Genomic DNA, 23,093 nt, shown 5'->3' with positions numbered 1-23,093 from the left:
AATTGCAGTGAAGAATTTCTATACAATTTTAAGCCTTATTTCCAACACCTCTGTTGTCTCTGCTCAGATGGAATTAATGTGAGAAATTAAGGGTGCTCCAAAGTATAAATTTCTCATTGTGATACAGGTTTTAAAGGTAAATGTGTTTCCATTTCCCAAATGTTTTCTTAATAGCCACAACGAAAGAAAGCTATTTAGTTATTCTAAAGTATACACTGGAGTTTTTTAATTAAAATTATCTAGACTATTATATTCAATTTTTTCTATGACAATTAGCTCACATCATTTTTCAAAGTGATTTTATATTTAAAATTAAAAAAAAACATTAGCATGGAATCTAAATTAGATATTTAGTAAATTATAAAACTATTTTTATATTTGACATAAAAATAAAATTTTATAAGTTAAATTACACTTATTTTTACTTTATGTTCATTCTATCAAAAAGAATAATCTGAAGAAGTGAAAGAATTAAAGAAACGACTTAGTAGTAGGATCTAGCAATTTTTCAAGTAAGAGCTTTCCACTGTTTATAAATAGTATGATGGATTCGGTGATATTCAGTGAGCTTTGAAATCATTCTAGTTATTGTGTTGTTGGTTTTTTTTAGGCATTATTCAAAATGCTTCTGCGTTAGCATCAGAATAACTTTGCCTTTCTCAGATACTTTTACTCCTCTGATCCTCTCCTTCTCTTTGGAGATAAATCTGATATTTCAGTCTTCAAAGGGTATCAAATGGAATATTCCCTTTCTATAGCACAGTCAGATTCTCTTTCATTATTGTTAAAGCATTATTTATATTCCTAACTCCACTCTAGTGAACTCAAATTGTTCCTAAGCAAGAAAAAAAAAAAAGAAGAAACTTTTAACTTAAATAATACAATTGAAATTAGAGCTAGAATTGAAAGCAAAACTCAGAAACAGAGTGCAATTTTTGTTATTTCTACCAGTCGCTAGGTATTATAATTGTCAAGTAACTAATACCTCCCCTTCTCATTCTATTACTGTCATAGGAATCTTGAATATTATACTAACCTTTTACACAATTTCATGTTCTCAGCAAAAAACATAATTTCCTATCTTTGTAAAGATTTGTTAGCTAAACAATTGTTTGAATAAATAAATGAATAATTAAATGAATAACTAAAAACAATGACTGAATGAATAATGGGAACTTCATGAAAATATAGATATTGGGGACCTAAACAGCCAAAGAAAATATAGCTATCCCTAGGGATATCCATTATCTCACCTTCCGAAATTCTGTGCAGTTGTAATACCTCTGAACAAAATCCTGATATTTTCTCTCTCAGATTTATTAGACTTTTTTTCTGAAATACAGAACTCCAGAATCACCAAGTACTTTCATTCCCAAATGCAGTTATAGTTTCCATTGTAGTCAAAATCTTGACTACAATACAGCATTATTCTATACAATAAACTTAGCAGCAGGCTAGCAATATCTACAGATATGAGACTTTATCCAAGAAAACTTTTAAACATTATTGTTTTCACTTAATAAATGTACCAGCAACTTAGAATGTTGTTTTCTGGTATTATGTTGCGAAAAAACAGTTAATGTATTGCCCATTTTAATTGTATTCCATAACTTATTAAAAAAAGTTTCTAAAGGGTAAGGATTTATTCAGGTTCATATTGCTGCAATTGCTGACTAGTGTAGACTTTTAATAACCTCTATAGGATTATCCTCAAATGTTAACTGTTTTCAAACATAAATTATTAGTCTTAAAGATACAACACGTTAGTAATAGAAATGAAATTTATTCTGCAAAGCATATTACTGAGAAAGAAAAACCTCAATTTGCAGTTTTTAGTTTTTATTTTTGTCTAATCTATGAACATGATTGTATGATATTTATACATTCTAGAAAAAATATTATGAGCTTTTATTTTTCTGTTTAATATGTTACAAAATATATCTGTCGACTTAATAAGTATTCAATGAGAAAAATAATTTTATTTTCATTGTTCAAAATCACTGGTTTAAACGAGCTACTTACAATCCAAAGTCCATCATATTTCACTTCTTGATAGAAAATGCTGCATTCATTCGCCCACCAATCTATACACTTTGGATTAGTAAAATCAGGGAATACTGTTAATCCTGGCCAGACCTAGAAGAATAGATCATTCGTACATACACAGAAATTTAATTAATAAATAAGAATTCAAATTGAGTATGAATAGCAAAAAAATTAATTATAATATTGTACTTCTTTAGGTATATGTGATCCATGTATTATCTGTATTTACAATAATCTCAGATCTACTTTATAGTTGAGTTAAGAGAGAATAAAGAAAGAGAGAGTGAGAACATGAAGCATTTATGAAGTGAAAAATAAAGGAATGTGAGATGAGGCTGTTATTTTGACTGTGACTAAATTTATTTCTAGCATTCTAGTAGGTTAGGTTTAAAAAACAAGCAAACAAAAAACATACATTATCTGAAACAAAAGTACATTAGTTCATTTCCAAAAGCAACTGCTTCCAAAAGATTAAGTGGGAAAAAAAAGCATTGTATATTTATTTTTTTAATTTAACAAATGCAAATGTGACACATATTATGTGCTGGGCACTGTTCCAAGTGTTTTTGTAGCTATTAACTCATTTATTCTTCACTAGAACTTTAGGAGATGGATGCTATATTTGCATCACTTTACAGATGAGGTAGGTGTTATAATTAAACCCATTTTACAGATAGGAGAAGTGATGAACAGAGAAGTTAAATACATTCTTCAGGGTTACACCACTAATAAGTGGCAGAGAAGGAATTCAAACCCAGGCAATCTCACATCAGAGTCTAGACTACTAAACACTACAAATATTATGCAGCCTCTTTATGACTTATAACTTAAAATAATGATATTAAACTAGAGGATTCCATTTCAGATAAATTGGGATAAATATTATTGTTTTATATCTAAATTATGCGTATTGGCTATCTGATCTGTCTGTATCCAACAGAGCAGGTCTTAACAGAATGTATTGACTTATTAATAGGCTTTTTAAGAAAGAAATTCTGTTTTGTTTTCTAATGGAGCTCATAATTATTTGAAGATTTTCAATAGAAATTTTAACTTTGATAAATGATAAAAAAATGATGGCTAGAATATTCTTCAATATGTTAAATAATGTGATAATAAACACATTTTTATAAATTCATATTTTCTCCTATTTTTTCTTTTAGCTAAATTACAGAAGCAGAATTATTAAGTCAATGTATCCAGACATTATAGTTTTTGATACGTCTTACAAAGTCGTCTCCACAAAAATATTTATACTGGTTAAAATTTTTGCATTTGGAAGCTTGGCAGTTATCTGACTCTGCTCTTTTTAGCTCTATGATATAAGAAAAGTTACTTTACCTCTCTCAAATTCATTTTTTCACCTGTAAGTGAGGAATTTTAATCACAGCTTTCTCATTATTTTATTGTGAAAATTAAATGTAAACCATAAAACAATACACAGCATATGAGTATTCAATTCATATATACATTATTATATATAAAATTATCAGAACATTATAATCATCAAAATTATATATCATATTTTGTTAGCATTTGTTTTAATTGTGTATAGCACTAAAAATTATTCATCTTCATAAATAAAACTGTTTTAGAGATTTTGGAATATCTCCTGTCTAAAATTTCTCTACATAATTAAAATATCAGATTAGATTTGAAAATAAATACACATATGTACACACACACTTATAAACAGTTATAAAACTTTGTTGTTGCACAATAGAAAATCTGAGCAACATGACTTTAACAAATATTATAACTTACCTCTCCAATAATTGCTGTAGTCCCATCTGACTCATTTACCCACACATTTTGTTCACGTCCTCTCACATAGGTCTCATATTCTGCTCCATCAGCACGATTACTTATAGAAATTGCAGGGTCCTAAAAATAGAAGAATTAGGAAAGATCACCAACAGCAAAGATGTGTCATTAGAGACCAAAGCTAAGATCATCATCCACTCCTTCATATTCTCAATTACTATGTACAGGTGCAATTGTTGGACAGTGAAGAACACTAATAGGAAAATACAATTAGTCCTTTGAAATATGGTGTTGGAGAAGAGCTCTACAGATACCTTGACCTTCCAGAAAGATAAATAGGTAGGATCTAGAACAAATTAAGCCTGGAACAAAAATGACAAAACTAAAGCTATCCTACTGTGGGCACATCATCAGAAGGTAGGGTTCTTTGGGAAAGAAAAAAGACAACAATCCTGGGAAAAATAGAAGGCAGCAGGAAAAGAGGAAGACCAAATATGAGATGGATCAATTCTATGAAAGAAGTCATAGGCCTGAGTCTACAGAAGCTAAGCAGGGCTGTTGAGGTCAGGACATTGTGGACATCATTCATTCATAGGGTCATTAGTAGTCAGAACTGATTCAATGGCACATAATACACACAATAATAGAAAAAAAGTGATAGAGAATTTATTAACTTACAAAGGTCTAAATAGTAAAATTATATTAATAAATGACCAGCCATTACCAAGATGATGACATATTTCTGTCCATGATCATGCAAGTCTTGAACAAATTCAGGGAGACCGTTAAATGCAACTTTATCATAAGTAAAGTCTTTTCTGTCTTCCATATAGTCAATATCAGTGACCTGTGTATCCTAAAATTTAGCAGAATATATTTCAATAAGTAGTATAGAAATTTCTCTAATAACTTCAACATTTAAGTTCAATAAATTTGTACTATAAATGTAATGATTAAAAGTAAAGTTAGACACCTTTTTTACTTCACTAAAGATGCAACGATATTATTTATAAAATTAGTTTTTCTAATTCTAAAGTATAAAAGCATTAAATGATTATTTACATTTGTTTCAGAGATGATAATTTGGTATGTATTATGATATATCTGTGATTCACTGTATAGGAAACAAAAACCTACACATTATATAATATACATTAAATTTTTATTATATTAAAAAGTATATAGGCTCTAAAAATAGTCTACTAAAAAAACTAAATATGATTTTGTTCACAGTTAAACATGTATTCTGTTATAGTATAATTCATAATCAGCTCTCAAAATTTTACATACATCTGGGCATTATATATGGTCATAAAATGTACTTTATCATTAAAAAGCAGCTTAATAACCCATATATATAATAATCCTGACAATTTCTTACCATTATTATTATGTGATAATATTTAACTTAGTATACATTCCCACAAACTCTTTATCCCACTTACAAATGGTATGCCAGCGTCTCGATTTCTTTTTACCACTTCTTTCAGTATATCAATTGAGCTATAATTATAGCGACTCAGCTGGAATCCAAGACTCCAGTATGCTGGCATTGTTGGTCGTCCAATAAGCTTGAAGTAAACGGACATTTAATTAGTTTCAATAAAGAGCATTAGAAACTAATATTAATATGCTTCTTATTCTGTTATATCTCTAGCATTTGTTTAAGTTTAACTACATATTTCAAACAAATATTTAGTGTTACATACATTCTAAAATGTGTCCTGGAAATTCTGTTAGAATTCTGTTATGAAACACTTAACGAATTTATGTTTTGTCACTCATCTCCTGCTTATTTTGTGTTGAAAAACTAGAAAGTTAGCTCTTTAGAAAGTAACACTTGTAAAAGTATATTTTGCACAGCATGGAAAGTAAAAGAATAGAATAAAAGAATAGCATCAAAGAGTTAAGCGAAAAAAGAAATTGACCATACTCCTACTTCCTGTAACAACAAAATGAATGAATGAATGAACAGTCATCATGTAAGAAAAAAGATTTTTAAAAGTATATAATTTCTATTCTCTTATACTTCGGAATTTATTTCTCTCTTAGTTTTAAAAAAAATAATAAAATATATGTTCTACAAGACTCCCACTCAGTTATTTCATAAGGTACTTATCTTGTTCACATGCAGGCATTGGCTTTTCCTCAAGGGACCAAACGGAGCCCCTTTTCCAGGGCTCAGTGGCCCAAGCAGACTCAGTGCAATCCCACAACAGAGTATCAGTGTCTCATCACAGCAGAGGACATGATTTTGCACGTGAAAATATGAGTGTAACCGGTATTAATTCTTTAACTAAAAACTGAGTATTAGGTTACATTAAGACAAATAATTTTATTTGGCATTTGGGATGATGGATATTCTTTGGTTTAGGTTTGTACTTGTGTGTGTGTATATATATATATATATATATTTTTTTTTTCTTTTGGTTCTATGATTTCTCCATCATGTATGTCTAAAAACTACTATGTAAAATTTTTTAAATACTCATATTGTTATTATATTCTATTCAATTTAAGCATTAAATTTATTTAAAAATAATATCAAATTCTCAATCTTAATCTTGTATAAAATTTCTTTAAAGATTTGAACACATGAGTGAAATTTCTTCCTGTGTATATGTGTGTGTATTACAAATATATGACATAACTTATATTTCATAAAAGTATATAAAATATTTATTATATATTATGTTAATTTATATATTATTCATTTTATATTTTAGATATATACATTGTTTTCATACTTTTAAAACTATCTAGATATTCAAATAAATTATATTTTAAATTTTAACATGTTGAGAGCAGCTAATAGGATAGCTTACATAGAAAGGATAACTTGTTTTTCTTCAAATGGGAAACAAAATTTCTTTTGCCTACTTTTACGTAATTTGAGCCTTATTTAAATGTAGCAGTGATTAATAGTTCTATATCCTACACCAGACTTTTAAGTTATTGCTTAAATTCAAGTCTCTGAAAGTATACCCATAAAATGATGTAAGGAAGCATACTGTTATACTGCGTTCACATGTCAAGTGTGACTCAGACACGACTACTGCTGATCACAGAGTTCAACATGTAGTAGGCAAGTATATCAACCAATATTTCACAAATAAAATGTCAAATTCCTTCACAAAATGTACTGCCCTGTTTTGATGGTGTGATAACTACACGCAAAGTCTATATATAGGTCAGCTTAGCACTGTAATTATAATTTCATATAACAGAGACTGTAAATTTTTTTGTGTTCTTTTCTGAAATTCATATTTATAAACAGCAATGTGGGAATTATTAGACATTGTAAATTATTCAATTGTGTAAAACCCTAGCTATTCTCATTTTAGTCTTTTGGATCCTATTTAAAGACAGTTTTTGATAGTAATTACTTCTCTTTTGAGATTATTTTAGGAAATGGGAATTATATGTCAAAATATATATTAATAAGATTTTAAAAATAGGCATGATTCTTAAATTTTATATTAATAAAAATAATTTATTCTCCCACTATGACACTAGGAATTATATATGCCAACAGACACAGCAGAACAATTACGTGGAAGAAATTTTCAGAAACTGGCTCAAAGTAAATCCTGGATTCCTCACCCTTCTATAAGGACCATCTTGGGCTCACGTACACTAGGATATTATTTAATAGATAAGTGAAAGTTGCTTAGATAGTAACCTTAAGATGTAAGACTTCAGACTGTGTTTCAAAATCTGCCCTTCTTAGTTTGAAATTCAGGGCCTATTTTCCTTGAGTTTATCTTCTGTGCATTAACAGCAAGTTTCACTAGTCTTCCTCACAATTTGGTTGCATCTAGGATTTTTGTCATAGGGATGTATGACCTATGTATCCATTGCCTAGCCTCAGTCTTGAAGATAAGATACTTTCCTATTAAAAATAAACAAACAAACAAATGAAAAAAAAAGAAATTCCTAAATGCAACTGCTTAGGAAACAATAAAGAATTTTATATCAGAAATATATCCATTTAAATATACATAAGCTTCACTGTACAGAGAAAAAAACACCTACTCATATCTAAAAAATAGTAAGATTTAAAAATATATTTAGCTAACAGGCTCCTGATATCTTAAGTAAAGTCATTTAAATATGTGAACATGTTAGATGAAAAAAAAAAAAAACTGGTAGAAAAGAATTTTATAAAATAGACCTGAAACACACCTCTTGATACTGCTGAACTACTTGTTCTGGTGTGTTTCCTAGGAAGATGTAAAAGTCCAGAATGCCGCCGGTAACTCTGTAAGTTACTACTGGAGTAGGCTGGATGAAAATCTCTATGAAATAAAATTGGGAAAGCATATGTATATAGTAAAAAGTTACATAATGGTAAAATAATTGCAATATCTATTTAAAGCATTTTGTATTAACTATGTAATTTTACACTGTTTTAAAATAATTATGAAAAATTAAAATATTGAAGATAGGAAGAATACAAAAGTAAAATGCCACTATGTATGAGATTTGATAGAATATCCCAGCTGGTTTCTTCTACAGAGGCTAGCCATAGCTTCCCTGGAAAATGAATAGCAAATCCTTTTTAAAAATAAAGATTTCTTCCTAAAATTACATTTTATTTAGTTGTTTTCATTGAAGATGCTCTGAAGATCATATTATCACATGCTAATTTCTGAGAAAAAATAAGAAATTTGATTTTTTTATATGTAAAACATAGTAATTGCCTTGATAACCATATAATATCACTATTCTTACTGGAATATTATTAATATTGTGGCCTTCTGTTGTCACTGATTTACTTTTTAAATATAGGTATTACACTCACATTAAAAAAAAGAAAGATACTATATTATTTGAATTATGATAAACTAAATAAGTCTTCCTCCTTTCTACCCCCATGTAGACCTTTCTCTTTCTTATTTGTAGTGGCATACTAATTAATCTTAACAAATGAGGCTGTGGGAATGGGATGTGTTTTGAATGGATATGTTTCCATGTTGCTTTGAAGGGAAAGAAAAGTGCCTCAAAATTACAACATAGTATACTCTCCCCAAAACAGAGCACTGATATGCAAAAATCCATTGTCTCACTAACTATAAAACCAGCTTATAATTTCACATACTAAATCACTAATAGAGTGTACTCTGATAATATAATATCCATTATTAGAATAAAGAGTAATTATAACCATTCATGATAAATCTTATTTAAATATATTATCAGATAAGTTGCTCTTACCCATTGCATTGCTGTTCATTAAGAAAACACCAAATGACTCCCCAGAAGTATCTTCAACACACATGAAGAATGTGTGATGGCCATATAAATTATTATTATTCTATAAGGCAAAATTTTGAAAATTAAAATTTTAAGTGCATTTAAAGTAAAAAGATTACATGTTTAAAATGGCCTTTACAAATTCCAATTTGTGTATGTAATTTACCCCTCATATCTCATTTAATTTTCTCATGTGAAACACTAGCACACAAAAAAATATCTAACTTATTTAATTATAACATATTAACTTAAAAATATATAACATAACACACAGGTTATGCTATTAATAGATTACTTAATTTCTCTTTGTTTTATTATGATAAAATGACTTTTAATAAGCTATTCATGATAAGGTAAAGGTATTTATCCATTATGCCCCACGTATACCCAAGGCACAGCAGATGATGATGTCCACCCACATAGAACTTTTGCAGTACATTTGTTGAGAGCTGAAGAATAGATGAAATGGTGGAGGCAAACTGGAAATACATTTATAAGGTGAAAGAAATAAGATTTCTTGGCAGATTGGATATGGAGGTTCAAAGGAAAGAACATGTGGAAAATAGCTATGAGGTTCTCAGCCGGGTGTTTATTAGGTGCTTAGTACAGTTAGTGATGCTGTTAACAAGGATTGGTAGAATTTATTAGTGGTTCTGTACCAAATGAAGTTTTTTAAAACAAACTTACTTATTCGTTTTAGGAAATGATATAGTATTGGCATTTAAAAATTAAATAACATTTGACTCAAAGTAATCATAAATTATTAAAAAATATATTTTTTTAAAAAAAGCTATGTTTTTTGTCCTGAAGAATCTCATATTCTAGAAGCACAGACAAATAAATGCACATCATACACTGTAATGATTTTCATACTAAACTATGAATAAAGGGTTAGAAAGTAAACACTAATTCTGCATGAGAGAGTTCGGGGCTTCTTAAGAGGTGAAACTTCAAATGAGCTCTCAATTACATTGTAAAAATGATAAAGAAATTTAAGCTTCAGCACTTATGAGGAATACCAACCACTGTGAAAATATGTGAATTTATAGAAGATTATCATGCATTATGGAAGAGCAAGAAGAGAGCATACATGCCTGATATGACGTCTAATAGATAGGCAGACACCATCTCACATAAAGTCATGCATATATACATTGGTAAGAGTTTGGAATTATTCTAATGTAATAACTAGTGATGGATACGTTTAAGAACAAGGTTGAGTGAAAAGGAAATGGTAAAATATAAAAATCAAAATCAAAAGAAATACCTATTGAAACATCCATAAAATATGTTAGTCACTTGCTGAGTTAATTTAGGACTTCACTATCAGTCTTATTCCTACAGTAAATAAGCTTCTGGATTAAGTATCACTGGAGAGTTTCAAATAGGCTAAAATTACCATCTGCTCCAATCTAATGATTTTATTTATAACAAGAAATATAGTTCCTTACATCAGCAGGAAGTTGATCCCGGGTGAAAATTGGCCATGTTTTCCAATTTAAATCATGACGATATCTCTTATGAATATGTTCCCCAAGACCATACATATATGTACTGGGAAGTCTGGTTGAGATCTGTAAATACTGGTCAGAGTACACCAGGGGACCAACGCTAGTATCAAACCTGCATCATGAAAGAAAGAAATAAATGATGTTTCAATATATGAAATGTTTCATTAAATATGGGTCTACATTATCATCCAGAATATTTCATTTTAAATATGATAATCTTTAGCTGTGATCACTTCTTAGGAACACATGAATTATACCATAACCAGAACATGTTAATTCCATCAACACAATTTGCTTTATTATCACCAATATAATTCTTCGCTTGCATTCTCTCCCTTAATTTCGATCACAATCCTAAGGAAGAACTACCTTTATCAATCCCATTTTGCAAATGAGACAAATTGGGAAAATTAATTCATGTTTAACTTCAAAATCATTTTCTAAAAAGAAAAAAGGTAATGTTTTATGCAAATCAAATAGATTCTAAGAGAAATGTTAAATGACAATATTTTTATGATTTAACATAGTCAATTACAAATTATGAAAATATATTTAAGAAAATTAATTGCTTAGATTTGATTTTGACATTATTTAATTAATCTTTCTTGGAGATGCAAAAGAATTTATCTTGAAAATTAGTAAATTTCTTGCCACAAATATTCCTCAAAATACATTCACAATGGAGACTTTCAAGGATATATTTAATTTGATATATAAATAAGAAAAATCCTTAAGCATTACTATGAAAATTAGACCATCTTTGAATAGGAACTACTTGATCCTACAAATTGATCCTACAGAATACGATAAATAATAGGGAAAAGACACAATAGGGGTTCTAGGTATGTGAAAATATAGGCAAGGCTATAATTGTATCAGTGATGTTCTCCACCTTCAGCTTTGGTTGGCCCTAATATGTATATTTCCATTAACGTTCTTGCATCTTTCATCCACAGAAAACAAAACCTCTCTACCATTATATCTTTACAAATAAGCCCACCTACCCTCTTTGGAGAGAACAGTTATTCTTTCTGAAAATGACTTAAAATTAAGATGTTCCTAATTCTATGATGATAGAATAAAATTGAACAATTATTTAAAATTACATAAATGTAAAATAAGATAATTACTTACAAAGTTCTATTATTGCTTTTTCTAATAACTTTGATGCTAAATGGATTTTCTGTAACCTGCACATCATACAAGGTACCAGAAGCTGCGGTGCCAGCAAATTCTTCTACAAATTGATGAGGAACTTCATATCTTCTATTATTTGGATCAGTAATCTGCAAATTTAAACAAGTTGGCATTAGCTGATTCAAAACTGTTATTTAACTTTCAAATTCTGAATTACTACATGCAAGTTCCTAATGGAAAGTAATAAATTTAATAATTTTATAGATGAGCTTTTAATCTAGTCATAAACTTAATTTTAATACTGTTGAACAGCTGTGCACAAAATTAATTGCATAAATTGTTAAGCAATAAATAAAATCAGTTGGTTATAAAAGTACAGTATGTAAAATAATGATTTTTAACTAATATAAAAAATAATAGCATAATAAAATATTGATTCTTTAATACTAGATTTTTGTGAATTTAATTATCCTTGTTGCTCTTCAGAGTTCATCCCTTTAGAAATCCCATAAGGATTCTGAATTTTGTTTTTTTTTTTAAATCTTTTAATTCCTGTGAAATTGTTGCTAAAAAGGAAATGTATGAAAGATATAGTGTTTTTACTTCCAAATAAAAATACTAGTAATCTACTAGTTAAAAAAAACCTCAGAAATTAGTTTCTTTAAAATCATAAATACAAATGATACCAATAAAAAGAACTACTGAGTATAAGTCATGTTTATAGAGCACAATTAACACTTTTCTCAAATTAAATGTTAAACTAGTCCTTAATCATAATCTGTAGCTGAAATAATAAAAAGTACTAAAGTTTAATTGGCATTTATTCTTCTTCAGATACTGCATCAAATATTTCCCATTGACTATATTACTCAGTTCTACAAAAATACCTGCCAGAGGAACTATTTCTTATGTAATGTTTGAGTAAATAGGCTCAGAGGAGTCGAGTAACTAGTCCAATTAGTCTTTTGTTTTAGAATAGATATTTCTTGAGAAAATATCTGGGTAGTATAAAGGCTGTGCTCATAACATGCCTTTTATTACTAATGCTTTTTTAAGAAACCTAAAAAAACAAACCTTGAACCGGAAACGATTGGGTGTCTGACTTTGAGTTGTTAAGAGAACACTGTTAATGTCATTTCCAAATAATGTAGGTGAAGATATCCTGTTTAAATTGGCTTCAAGTCCTTAAAGAAAGAAAAAGTTGGCATTAGTAATGCCTTTATTTATAAAGATTAATAATTATTAAATATTTTTTATTTTTATAATTTTATTGACTTTATCATAAATAATGACTCTTTTAAATTTGGAAATACAATCGTATAAAAAATAAAGCCTTAATATAATCAATTTGAACATTCTTGTACATATACTTTCCATTCGAATCTATTTAAGATATTTTCCAAAGAAAAATTTAAAACATATGTTTTTCATTCCACTTAAAATATATTATATGACAACAGTTCTCACCAGCATTTGTTGATGTAATTTTCTCAACATTATATCCGTGATTATCAGCAAAGAAGCACCAAGGAATGGTAGAGTCATTCCATGGCTTCCAGCAGCAACCTCGCATTGCACAAATGGCCTGATAAAACATTGATAAAAGGAATTAAATGATTAGTACTGTTATTGTATGCATCAGTCTTTAATTTTTAAACATTCATTCATTCAAATAAATGTTTCAATGAATGTTTAAAAAACAAGCTTATTTCTTCATAAATATAATGTGTTAAAATATCATTTTACTTGGAAGAAATATAAATATTTGATGAAATGAATTAATTACACTCTATCAAAGTTTGATGCTTTGAGCTGTGATTCATAAAATTTATATATCAGTGCACATTACTGTAAGATCATGTATTTTAAAGGTTCCTGCCCTCTGGGTGATTATAATCTATTCTGTTATCATACAGCTAATGCAGAAGAACTGAAATATTTATTGGGTAACAATTAAGTATCAAGATGAAAAAGAGGCTATAAAGATGAAGGTATGGCCTTACATAAATGTTTAAGGTATTTATTTCCAGCTAATTATTAGCTCAATATTTACTTAAATTATTTAAACTAGTTTATGTGAGAGGCGTTGCAACTAGTTGTTGCCATTACATTCAATTAATAAAGAAAAATACTGAATTCTCAGCAATTTTATGATCCATATGAAAAGATCGTGTACAGTGGAAGAAAAATTATATATAGTTACATAAAAAGTTGAGCCACAAAATGATATGATGTGTTAACATTGGTATAATTAAAAATCTACTTAATATTTAAACTTGGTAGTGTGATACACTTTCATAATTTGAACACTTATAATTTTTATTTTCTTGGCTATATGCCTTGGAAAAAAGTTTACATTTTCACTTTTAGTGGCTGATATTATATATGTTAATTTCTCTCCTATTTTAACATCAAATTAAAATGGCTTAGGGTACACACGCATACATGTACATTGCAAATGAGAATATAATTAAACCTGCCCATTTTTGAATCTAAAGTATTTGTAACTTTTGAACAGGCAATTTTATCTCTAATTATCTAACTTTTAGAAATACTTCCAGAAATACAAACAGATAATTGTATAAAAATTATCATTTACAGTAGTCTTTATAAAATATTTTTAATGTTGGTATAAAATGATGTAGAATTAGACATAGATATACTAATTTAGAAAGGTGTAAAGATGTTTAGTTTTAAAAACAAGAGATAATAAATAAGCAAATTATAATCATATCTAGCCAAAATAAAATAATTAATAAAATGGAGTTAGAGGAAGTTTCTCCAAACATAGTGTTATTAGTTTCCTACAAATGTCATGACAACCATGAGCAGGGTGGTTTGAGTCAACAGAAATTTATTCTTTCACAGTTCTGGAGTCTCGAAGTCTTAAATCAGGATGTTAGCACAACCATGCTCTCTCCGAGGCTCTAGGGAAGAATTCTTGTTCTTAGCTTCTGGTGGCTCCTTGCAATCCTCAGAATTCTTTGACTCGAACATACATTATTCTAATCTCTACTTCCATCTTCACATGGCTTCTTCCTTGTGGATCTCTGTATGTCATCCCTCCTCTTATAAGACACCAGTCATTGGCTTTAGGGCCCACCCTAACTCAATATGTCCTCATTTAACTAATTACATTTACAGAGACCCTATTTCCAAGAAGTCACATTTGAGGCTCCAAATAGACAAGAATTTTTGAAGGATATCATTCAACACACTACATATACACACTAAAATATTAGTTTAAAAAATTATTTCCCAATTGTTCCTTTTCATATGTTAATAAATTTGGTTTATTTTGTATAAATTTTGATAGTTGTTATTTATGTTTAGTCATTCTGCCTATTTTTCAGGATTTCAGGCATTTCCTCCTATTACTTTTAATTCCCAATCTAAATTCATTTTTCTTTCTGCTTCATTTGAAAAAGTAAAAAATTTAAAACATAAGGATTAACCAATACTTATAAACCTTAGTAGATAAAAATAAATGTATGTTCTTACTTTTATGTGTATGTGAGTACACATATAGAATTTTATGTAATCATATATAGTCGGTTGACTCTATTATGGACTGAACTGTGTCCCCTCAACAATTCATATAGGAAGCCCTAACATGCCTTTAATGAGCTAAGGTTAAATGAAGCATAAGGATTGGGCTATCATCTTAAAGACTAATGCCCTCTTAAGATGAGGACAAAACACTAGAGAGTGCCACCCATCTTTCTCTCACTCTCTCTCCACCCCCACCATCTCTCTCCCAATGCATGCGCAGAAGAAAAGTTTTGTGAAGACCCAACAAGAATGCAGCTGTCTACAAGCCAGGAAAAGAGGTCTCACCATAAACCAATCCTGATGGCACCTTACCTTCTAGCCTTCAGAACTGTAAGAAAATAAACGTCTATTGTTTAAGTCACCCTGTCTGTGGTATTTTATCACAGAAGCCTGAGCTGACTAATACACTCTGGGTACAATTATAGCTGTTTCTTAAAATACAGTTTTAAGTTCATTTTCATTTCTTAAATCACAAATATAAAATATATCAGCTAAAATTTGTTAAATTCCTAAGTTTAACTTGTTTCACATTGAAAACACTCTTTAGCAACCCGACATTAAAGGCTAATAGTAGGCATGAAAATCTTAGACCATTGTCCTTCAAATGTTTCCCTTTAAGATCCTAGCAACACATATTTTTTTCTAACAGAATTCTTTGATAAGCTTCAATCATTTCCTAAGGAGAATATTAGCTAAAGAGAATATGTATCCAATTTGCTCAGAGTGCTAGAGTAAACACTACGTTACTTAGCTCTTTTATCAGTTGGTAAGCAATAGGACCCATTATTCCTAACATTGTCCTAAGAAAAAATCTCATCTATTTCCAATTTTTCACAGCAAATTAATCAGAAAATTATGTTAATGATGATGTAACAATGGTAGGATAGAGCTAATAGAAAGTTTATTTCATTTAGTTATTTTGTGTGTGGTGGGGAGTGAGAGAGGTAAGATTCAAATATGCATATTTTAATATATAATGTTTAATGATATTTAATATAATTAATATATTTTAATTTATATAGATATAAAATATTATAGATATGTATATAATATATAGATATTGTAAAACATCTGTGACTATACACACACACACACACACACACACATTCATTGACCTTTATTCCTATGCAGTTTACGAAAATCAAAGAAGCATAATCTTAAGGTTACATGAATCAATTCAGCTACCATTAACTTCTTCCATTTCAGCTTTTTCTCCCGAATTACCAAATAATAAAAAATTAATAATTTTCCACAGATACTTCTGAATGCCATCATTACAGATACTCTAATGGAGTATAGATAATCTCTCTTCAGTGATCTATATTGTCAAAGGTTATACTTTTTTTATGAAGTCGATTTGAGAGGATAGAATTTTAGGAAAGTTTATAAAATTAACAATAGCTTGTTAAGCATGGAAAAATATTAACTTTAGAATTGAATAGAAATAGAGAAAAGCAAGCTCAATAATTTCTATTATGTCTCATCTGTTTATACAGACCTACAATAAAAAAATAAATGCAGCCTAATTGACGGTAACATCTTTAAAAATGTGGAATCGATCCAATATTAAGCAATTATCTTAATATAATTATTTTAATATACATCTATTCATAAAAAATATTAAAAATTTGTTGCAGACCTGTGTTGGAAATTGTTCTGGAACGCAGTTTATTCTTTCATTGAACAGATTATTTGGCTCGCTTGGACATTTTCCTAAACTAGGATACACAGTAGTTGCACGAGTGGTAGTTGGAATTGAAGTAGAATCACTATTTTCTAGGAATGAAAAAGGTCAATAAAATAAAACATGGTATCAAATAAACTTTTTCATATTTTTAAGAAATTAAGTATTTACATTAAAAGAGTACATGAATTTGTATATAATAAAAATAAAATTAAATTTGGCATTTAAATAGAACTTAAAAATTCAGGTCCTAGTCTTCAAAAGTTAAAGATCCAAACGATATTTAAAATTTACTGTGCAGAACCCTGTTGACTACTTCTTCAGAAAAACAAAATATATTCACAGAATGTCTTGAGGTAGAATCAAAAGGAAATTATATATACATTCCCACTACATTTACAATTTGTGTTTTATAGTTGAAAAAGGAAGAAGAAACATGGATGAGAAAATAATTTAAAGAAGGAGACAAGAATTAACAGAAGAAGAGAGAAAAAATAAGAGAAATGAATAGAATAGATAGCAGGGAATGGCAATGTAAAATGAATCCCGACTTTATATAATAAATCAGATATGGGTAAGATAAAATTGATTGCTTCACAATGTAGTGTTCTTTTAGTTTACTGGAAGAAGGTAAAACAAAAAACTAACATCAATAGAAAATGTTAACTTTGGTAACCTTGAGAATAATTTATAACACCCTTTCCAATTTTGATTTGGTCAAGAGATAATGATGAAAAAAGAGAAAGTATATTAGGTGGACCAGAGTAGTATGTATCAACTCTAAATTAAGACAAAATAATTCAGAAAAAAAAAAAAGATAAATACCTCGAGCCCTTTTTCACCACCCTCCCCCTTTTTTTCTCATACAACTTCTTTCTGCTTAAAAAAATAAAATTGAGTCTAAGACAAAGAGGGTATTTCCCCAATATCTGCTCCTCACTTTTGCAAGTGTCTGAAGGCCAGAGTTAAAACCCACTAATTAAAAGAACTTTACTGGTTACAGTAGGTTTATTCAATCTTCCACTATTCTACCTTCCATTAACAGCTTGACCCCTTTACCTCTTTGCTATTTATTAAGCAACACAATGTAGGGAAGGCCATTAATGTCAAAGCACATAGATTCCTTAATTACAATGGCTCCTCACTGAAATAACTAGAATATAATGAAGAGAAAAATTATGTAACTTACCCAAGATCTTTCTTTACATGTTTCATTTCATATAGTTTACTTTTCCGAATCCATAACTATTATGGAGTAAATTTTATCTTAACTTCACTATAATGTGTAAATATTTTTAACATTACTTACGTTCAACAGCAGGTGTCTTGGTTGCTAAAACAGCAACTAGGGCAATAGCTATTATAGTAACTATAGAAAAGAGGACAATCAGAGAGATTTCTAATCCACTAAATTTCTTCCTTGCCATCTAAAGAAAGAAAAAAAAATGTATGTTTAAAATGTAAGATACATAACTACAAAAAGCCACCATAATTATCATAAAATTATATACATTTCTTTTTTTAAAAAAACTAAGCACAACACAAATAAAGCTGAAAATAGCTTTATAATATATACCGGGACAATTTTAAATAAAAGGAGTGAATTCAGGATGTGCATTATACTAGTACACAAAGATGTAAACATAAAGAAAATAAAAAATCTCCAAGAAGGTGTGCCTTGCTCTCATTTGAGCAGTTTTCAAGTCAAACAAACCTCACATTTGCACTATGTTCCTTAACTCTCACAACAGTTCAATAAAGGAGATGCTGTTATTCACATTTTAAGCATTAGGAACCTTAAACTTAGAGAAAATTAGTTATTTTCTCCGAGTCAGAAAAACCAGTTCTTCCTACTCTATTGTCTCTCAAATCTCAACAGTTTTTTTACAAAATATTGTGGAATGATTATAAATATAAATAAGTGCAAAAGAATACAAGTATAAATATGTAAAAGTATAAATATAAAATATTATCAAAAAGAAAAAGTATATATTATATATATTAAGGAGTTATTAAAAAAACAGAATTTGAACTATATGATCTTCAAGTTCCTTCCTCAAATAACAAATAAAATATACCAAATTCTCATATCAAAAATACATATTTATTTTAAGATAACATTATACATTTGAGTTAGCATACAGAAGATATCTAAATATAGATTGAGAAGAGCTTTTCTCTAGTAATTATCTTAAAGCTTATTTGTTTTAGTTCTGAGCATCTCTCATCTTTTCTAATCTTCAAGTTTTTATAGTTTTTCTGTGTTCTGATTTTATATAAATTTTAATTCAATGGAATATACACAGATAGGAATTTGGAATATCCATTGTAAATGCTTTAAGTTGCTGGTTTTAAAATAAAATTTGGGGGGACCTCTCACACTAGTCCCTCCTCCTGTAATTTTCTATGTCAGTTCAAATATCAAGTTGTCCCAACCTAAAAACTTCTTTTCCCTCTTCCATATCTCTCTAGCACATTAATCATTCAATTAGTCCTGCTGATTCTACCTCTAAAATACTTTCAGAATTATATCCTCATCCTTTCCCTATAACTGAAACTTTTTTGGATAACATGTATTTCTTAGTACATGTTATTTAATTTCTTCAATCCTTCCATATCTGCTCTTCTAGGTTAGTTCCAACTTACGTCCAGTTCAAATGCCATGTTCTTTATGAGTCCTTCTTCACTCTTAGAGACAGAGTAAATGTATATTTTTTCCATTTACCATGGCTCATAATATATCTGTTGCAATTATTTATGCATATGTTAATGTCCTCTGTTAGACTGCTGTATTCTTAATAGCAAGAATCATGAAAGTAGTTCAGAGCCTGACATCAAGCATAAGCTTAATTTTTAAAATATGCCTTGTGAATTAATGTTTAAAAATTAACATTATATAATTAACAAATATGAAAGCTGTTTATTGCATTGGCAATTGAACATCTGAATGTAAACTTAACAGGTAATATATGAAACTGTTTTGAAAGTAAAACGATTCTTTAATGTTATATGAAAAATAACACAATTGTATTTAATTTTTAACTTTAAAATAAGTTTAAGTCTAACTCTAGGTAATACCTTAGTTTGGTATCAAGAAGACAATAAAAATGATTATGCTTTTCTTTTGTTAATGGAAGTCTAAAAAATGCATATTGTCATGAAGCAATTGTATCTAGAAAATGAGGACAAAATTAATGTACTAAAATTAAATTACTCATGTGAGTACTCATAAACAATCAGTACTAAAATTGTTCATATGTAGTAGGTGGTAATTACAGTGATCATATTTTAGATCACAGTAATTTTAAGCAAAATATTTTTGGGGAAATTATATATCAATGTCCTTTTTCTGTATATTTATTTTCAAATTAAGTAACACTTCATTAGATGGTAGTTTGATGACTGATCTTTAAAAGATTTGTTAGGAAAGATTTAATATTTTATAAATATAGCATTCTACTCTGACTATATCTTTTCTTAAATAAAATATATTTAGTCATAATTAATTTCCCTATCTTCCAAACTATTTCAGATCTTTATTTTGTTTTATATAAAGCAATTAAACTAAACCTGTTATGTTTCCACTTAAGTCTGACAAAAAGTATAATGAAGAACTGGTCAAAAAAATATTTTTATCTTAAAAAAATTAAAAATATTTTTTCTTATTTTAGTACAAGGGGCTATATATTTGAAATGGCAAATGAAAATCTATTATATTTGCTATTTTAAACCAGTGCAGATAGACAAAAATATTGCTACCAAAAATTAAGGGAACAAATACTTACTTGAAAACATGAAAGTAACAAAAAAAAATATTATCTATAAACTTACCTTGTTTCATAGCCTGTTCTGTTTGCTATGTTGTACCAGGCTGCCAAAGTAATAATCATGGAAAAATGCTCAGGTATATATATACTGAGCTACTCATAAAGTTTTATTGCACTCTCAACCAGCCTATCAGTACTTAATAAACTTATGTTCAAAATGCAACTGTAAAAAGCTTTGAGTCACTATTTCTCTCTGGGAATCTAAGTTAATTAATAACTGTGCTCTCACATAGTCTTTGATTTCTGTAAGCTATGAGCTAGACTAAAAACATAAAAATATGTATTTATATTGTTTCTCTCTTTTCAAAATTTTATTTCTTTTATTATTTGGATGTTTTCAATAAATATTTTATCTCATTGTGTGAAATTAAAAATACTGTAAACTATAATTTGGGAAAGATTTGCAGGCACTAACAAAAGATATTTCATCAAAAACAATGATTAACTAAAAGTTATCTCCTGTTTACCATTATTAATCTTAAGGTTGAAGAATTGACCAAGTCTATATTTGTAAACTGTAATTTGGGAAACATTTGCAGACACTAGTAATTAAAAGATATTTCATAAAAAGCAATGATTAACTAAAGTTATCTCCTGTGTCCCATTATTAATCTTAAAATTGAGGAATTGACCAAGTCCATTTTAAAATGTAAAAGTAGAGCTATATAAATAAGTAATCCAGAAATAAAATCACATTTCATTTATCTACATGTTTATTATATAAAGCACTAATTATAAAAATTATATTGTAAACATTTATAATTTCATATAGTAAAAATTATAGTATCGATTGTGCTACTATTTTGAGCTAGAAGAGTGTTTAAGAGCAAAGGAGTCAATATAAGAGACCTGGATACGAATGCTAGCTGTACTACATAAACACCTGAGAACCCGTGGGCAAATTTGTTAATTTCTTTAAGCCTAAGTCACTTTATCTACAAAGCAGAAATAAAAATACCTATGTAAAAGGTCATTGTGAGAAGTACATGAGATAACACAATCTATTATCATTATTGCAGCTCTGCTATCATGAAGGAAGTACAATCAGACTCAGAAATGGTTGGTATCTGAGTTCTGCACTGAATTTGGCCACTATTTTTTAAAAGAATATGTATTTTAAAATGTGATTACACAAAATAGAGTAACTAGTTTTTTGAGGTAACCTGAATATGAATTTAAAGAGAAACAATAAAAGAAGTGTATGCATGGATTACTATAAGACTCAGGGGAGATATAAAGGAGAACTTTCAGTATATAAAGAGCAATGATATGGAAATAAGATTAGTATCATTCTAGAATGGTCTCAATGGGCAAAACTAGTTCTATGTAATAAAAGTTATGAGTGATTTACTCTCTATACACAGAGCACACAATTATATATGTGGAAAATCTCAGTAAGTCTACCCAAATCTCCTAGAACCAAGATGTGAGTGTAGAAAGGTAATAGGAGGTAAGGTCAATACACAAAGTCAGTCATGTTCCTATATAACAATTGGAAACTGAAACTAATATATATACATATATATATATCTAGCGTATATATCTATAGCTATAAATAGATAGATAACTTATGACAGCATGAAAAATGAGTACTTGGGTATAAATCTAGCAAAATATATCCAGAACCTCTATCCTGAAAACAACAAAATATTAGTAAAAGTCTAAGATCTAAATAAATGGGAAGGTAAACCATATTCATGGATTACACAAGTCAATATTATGTTGCTGTTGATTCTTCACAATAAGACCTGTATATTTAATATAATCTCAATAAAAATCCCAGCAAGTAGATATAGACGAGTTGATTATAAATTTTCTGCATCAATGTATAATTTGGGATAATTTAAAATTTTAACTCACTGGAAACAGAAAACATCAAAACCAGAAAACTGACATTAGTACATCCCATCAGGAATATGTTATTATTATTAAATAAGATACTTTCTATATCAAAATGGAGAAACAGTACACATTCTCTAGAGTGCCATTGTCTCTCTAAATTGACCATTTGATAAGAATTAGTTGTTAATGACTTTGGTTACACTCCCCTATGATACCCCAAGTGCTTTCTCTGTTGTATGCCCTGAATGGTTAGCTAAACAGACAGTATATTTAACAACTTACTGGTAGAGTAAAAAAGCTTGACAAAAACATACCTGAATTTCACCCTCTTGTGCATTTCTTGTGCTCTAGTCTCAAAAGTAAAGGCTAGATAAGGTTGAGTGACAATAATTCAACCATAAAATCCAAGATGCTCCATGTGTGTGTGTGTGTGTATGTGTGTGTGTTCAAAAATAAATGCAAGTACTCTAAATA

At 28.8% G+C, this 23,093-nt stretch overlaps 1 protein-coding gene across 1 annotated transcript in view; it reads right to left on the bottom strand.

Annotated features, from left to right (window-relative positions):
- SI (sucrase-isomaltase) overlaps positions 1-20,817 on the bottom strand; it is an 84,485-nt gene extending 63,668 nt beyond the window's left edge. The window contains exons 1-13 of the mRNA XM_039857313.1: positions 20,782-20,817; positions 18,260-18,377; positions 16,906-17,042; positions 13,182-13,299; positions 12,789-12,898; positions 11,712-11,863; positions 10,518-10,689; positions 9,028-9,127; positions 7,996-8,108; positions 5,256-5,381; positions 4,535-4,666; positions 3,811-3,930; positions 2,023-2,136 (exon numbers count right to left, since the gene is read on the bottom strand). Of these exons, the coding sequence (XP_039713247.1) occupies positions 2,023-2,136; positions 3,811-3,930; positions 4,535-4,666; positions 5,256-5,381; positions 7,996-8,108; positions 9,028-9,127; positions 10,518-10,689; positions 11,712-11,863; positions 12,789-12,898; positions 13,182-13,299; positions 16,906-17,042; positions 18,260-18,377 (1,512 nt within the window). The 5' untranslated portion in view covers positions 20,782-20,817. The remainder of the gene's footprint in view (positions 1-2,022; positions 2,137-3,810; positions 3,931-4,534; positions 4,667-5,255; positions 5,382-7,995; positions 8,109-9,027; positions 9,128-10,517; positions 10,690-11,711; positions 11,864-12,788; positions 12,899-13,181; positions 13,300-16,905; positions 17,043-18,259; positions 18,378-20,781) is intronic.
- Positions 20,818-23,093: the final 2,276 nt, after the last annotated feature.

This window comes from Pteropus medius, unplaced genomic scaffold (genome assembly GCF_902729225.1).
Source record: "Pteropus medius unplaced genomic scaffold, Ma_sr-lr_union100, whole genome shotgun sequence".
Classification (NCBI taxonomy): domain Eukaryota; kingdom Metazoa; phylum Chordata; class Mammalia; order Chiroptera; family Pteropodidae; genus Pteropus; species Pteropus medius.
This window is presented reverse-complemented; position numbering and strand designations above follow the sequence as displayed.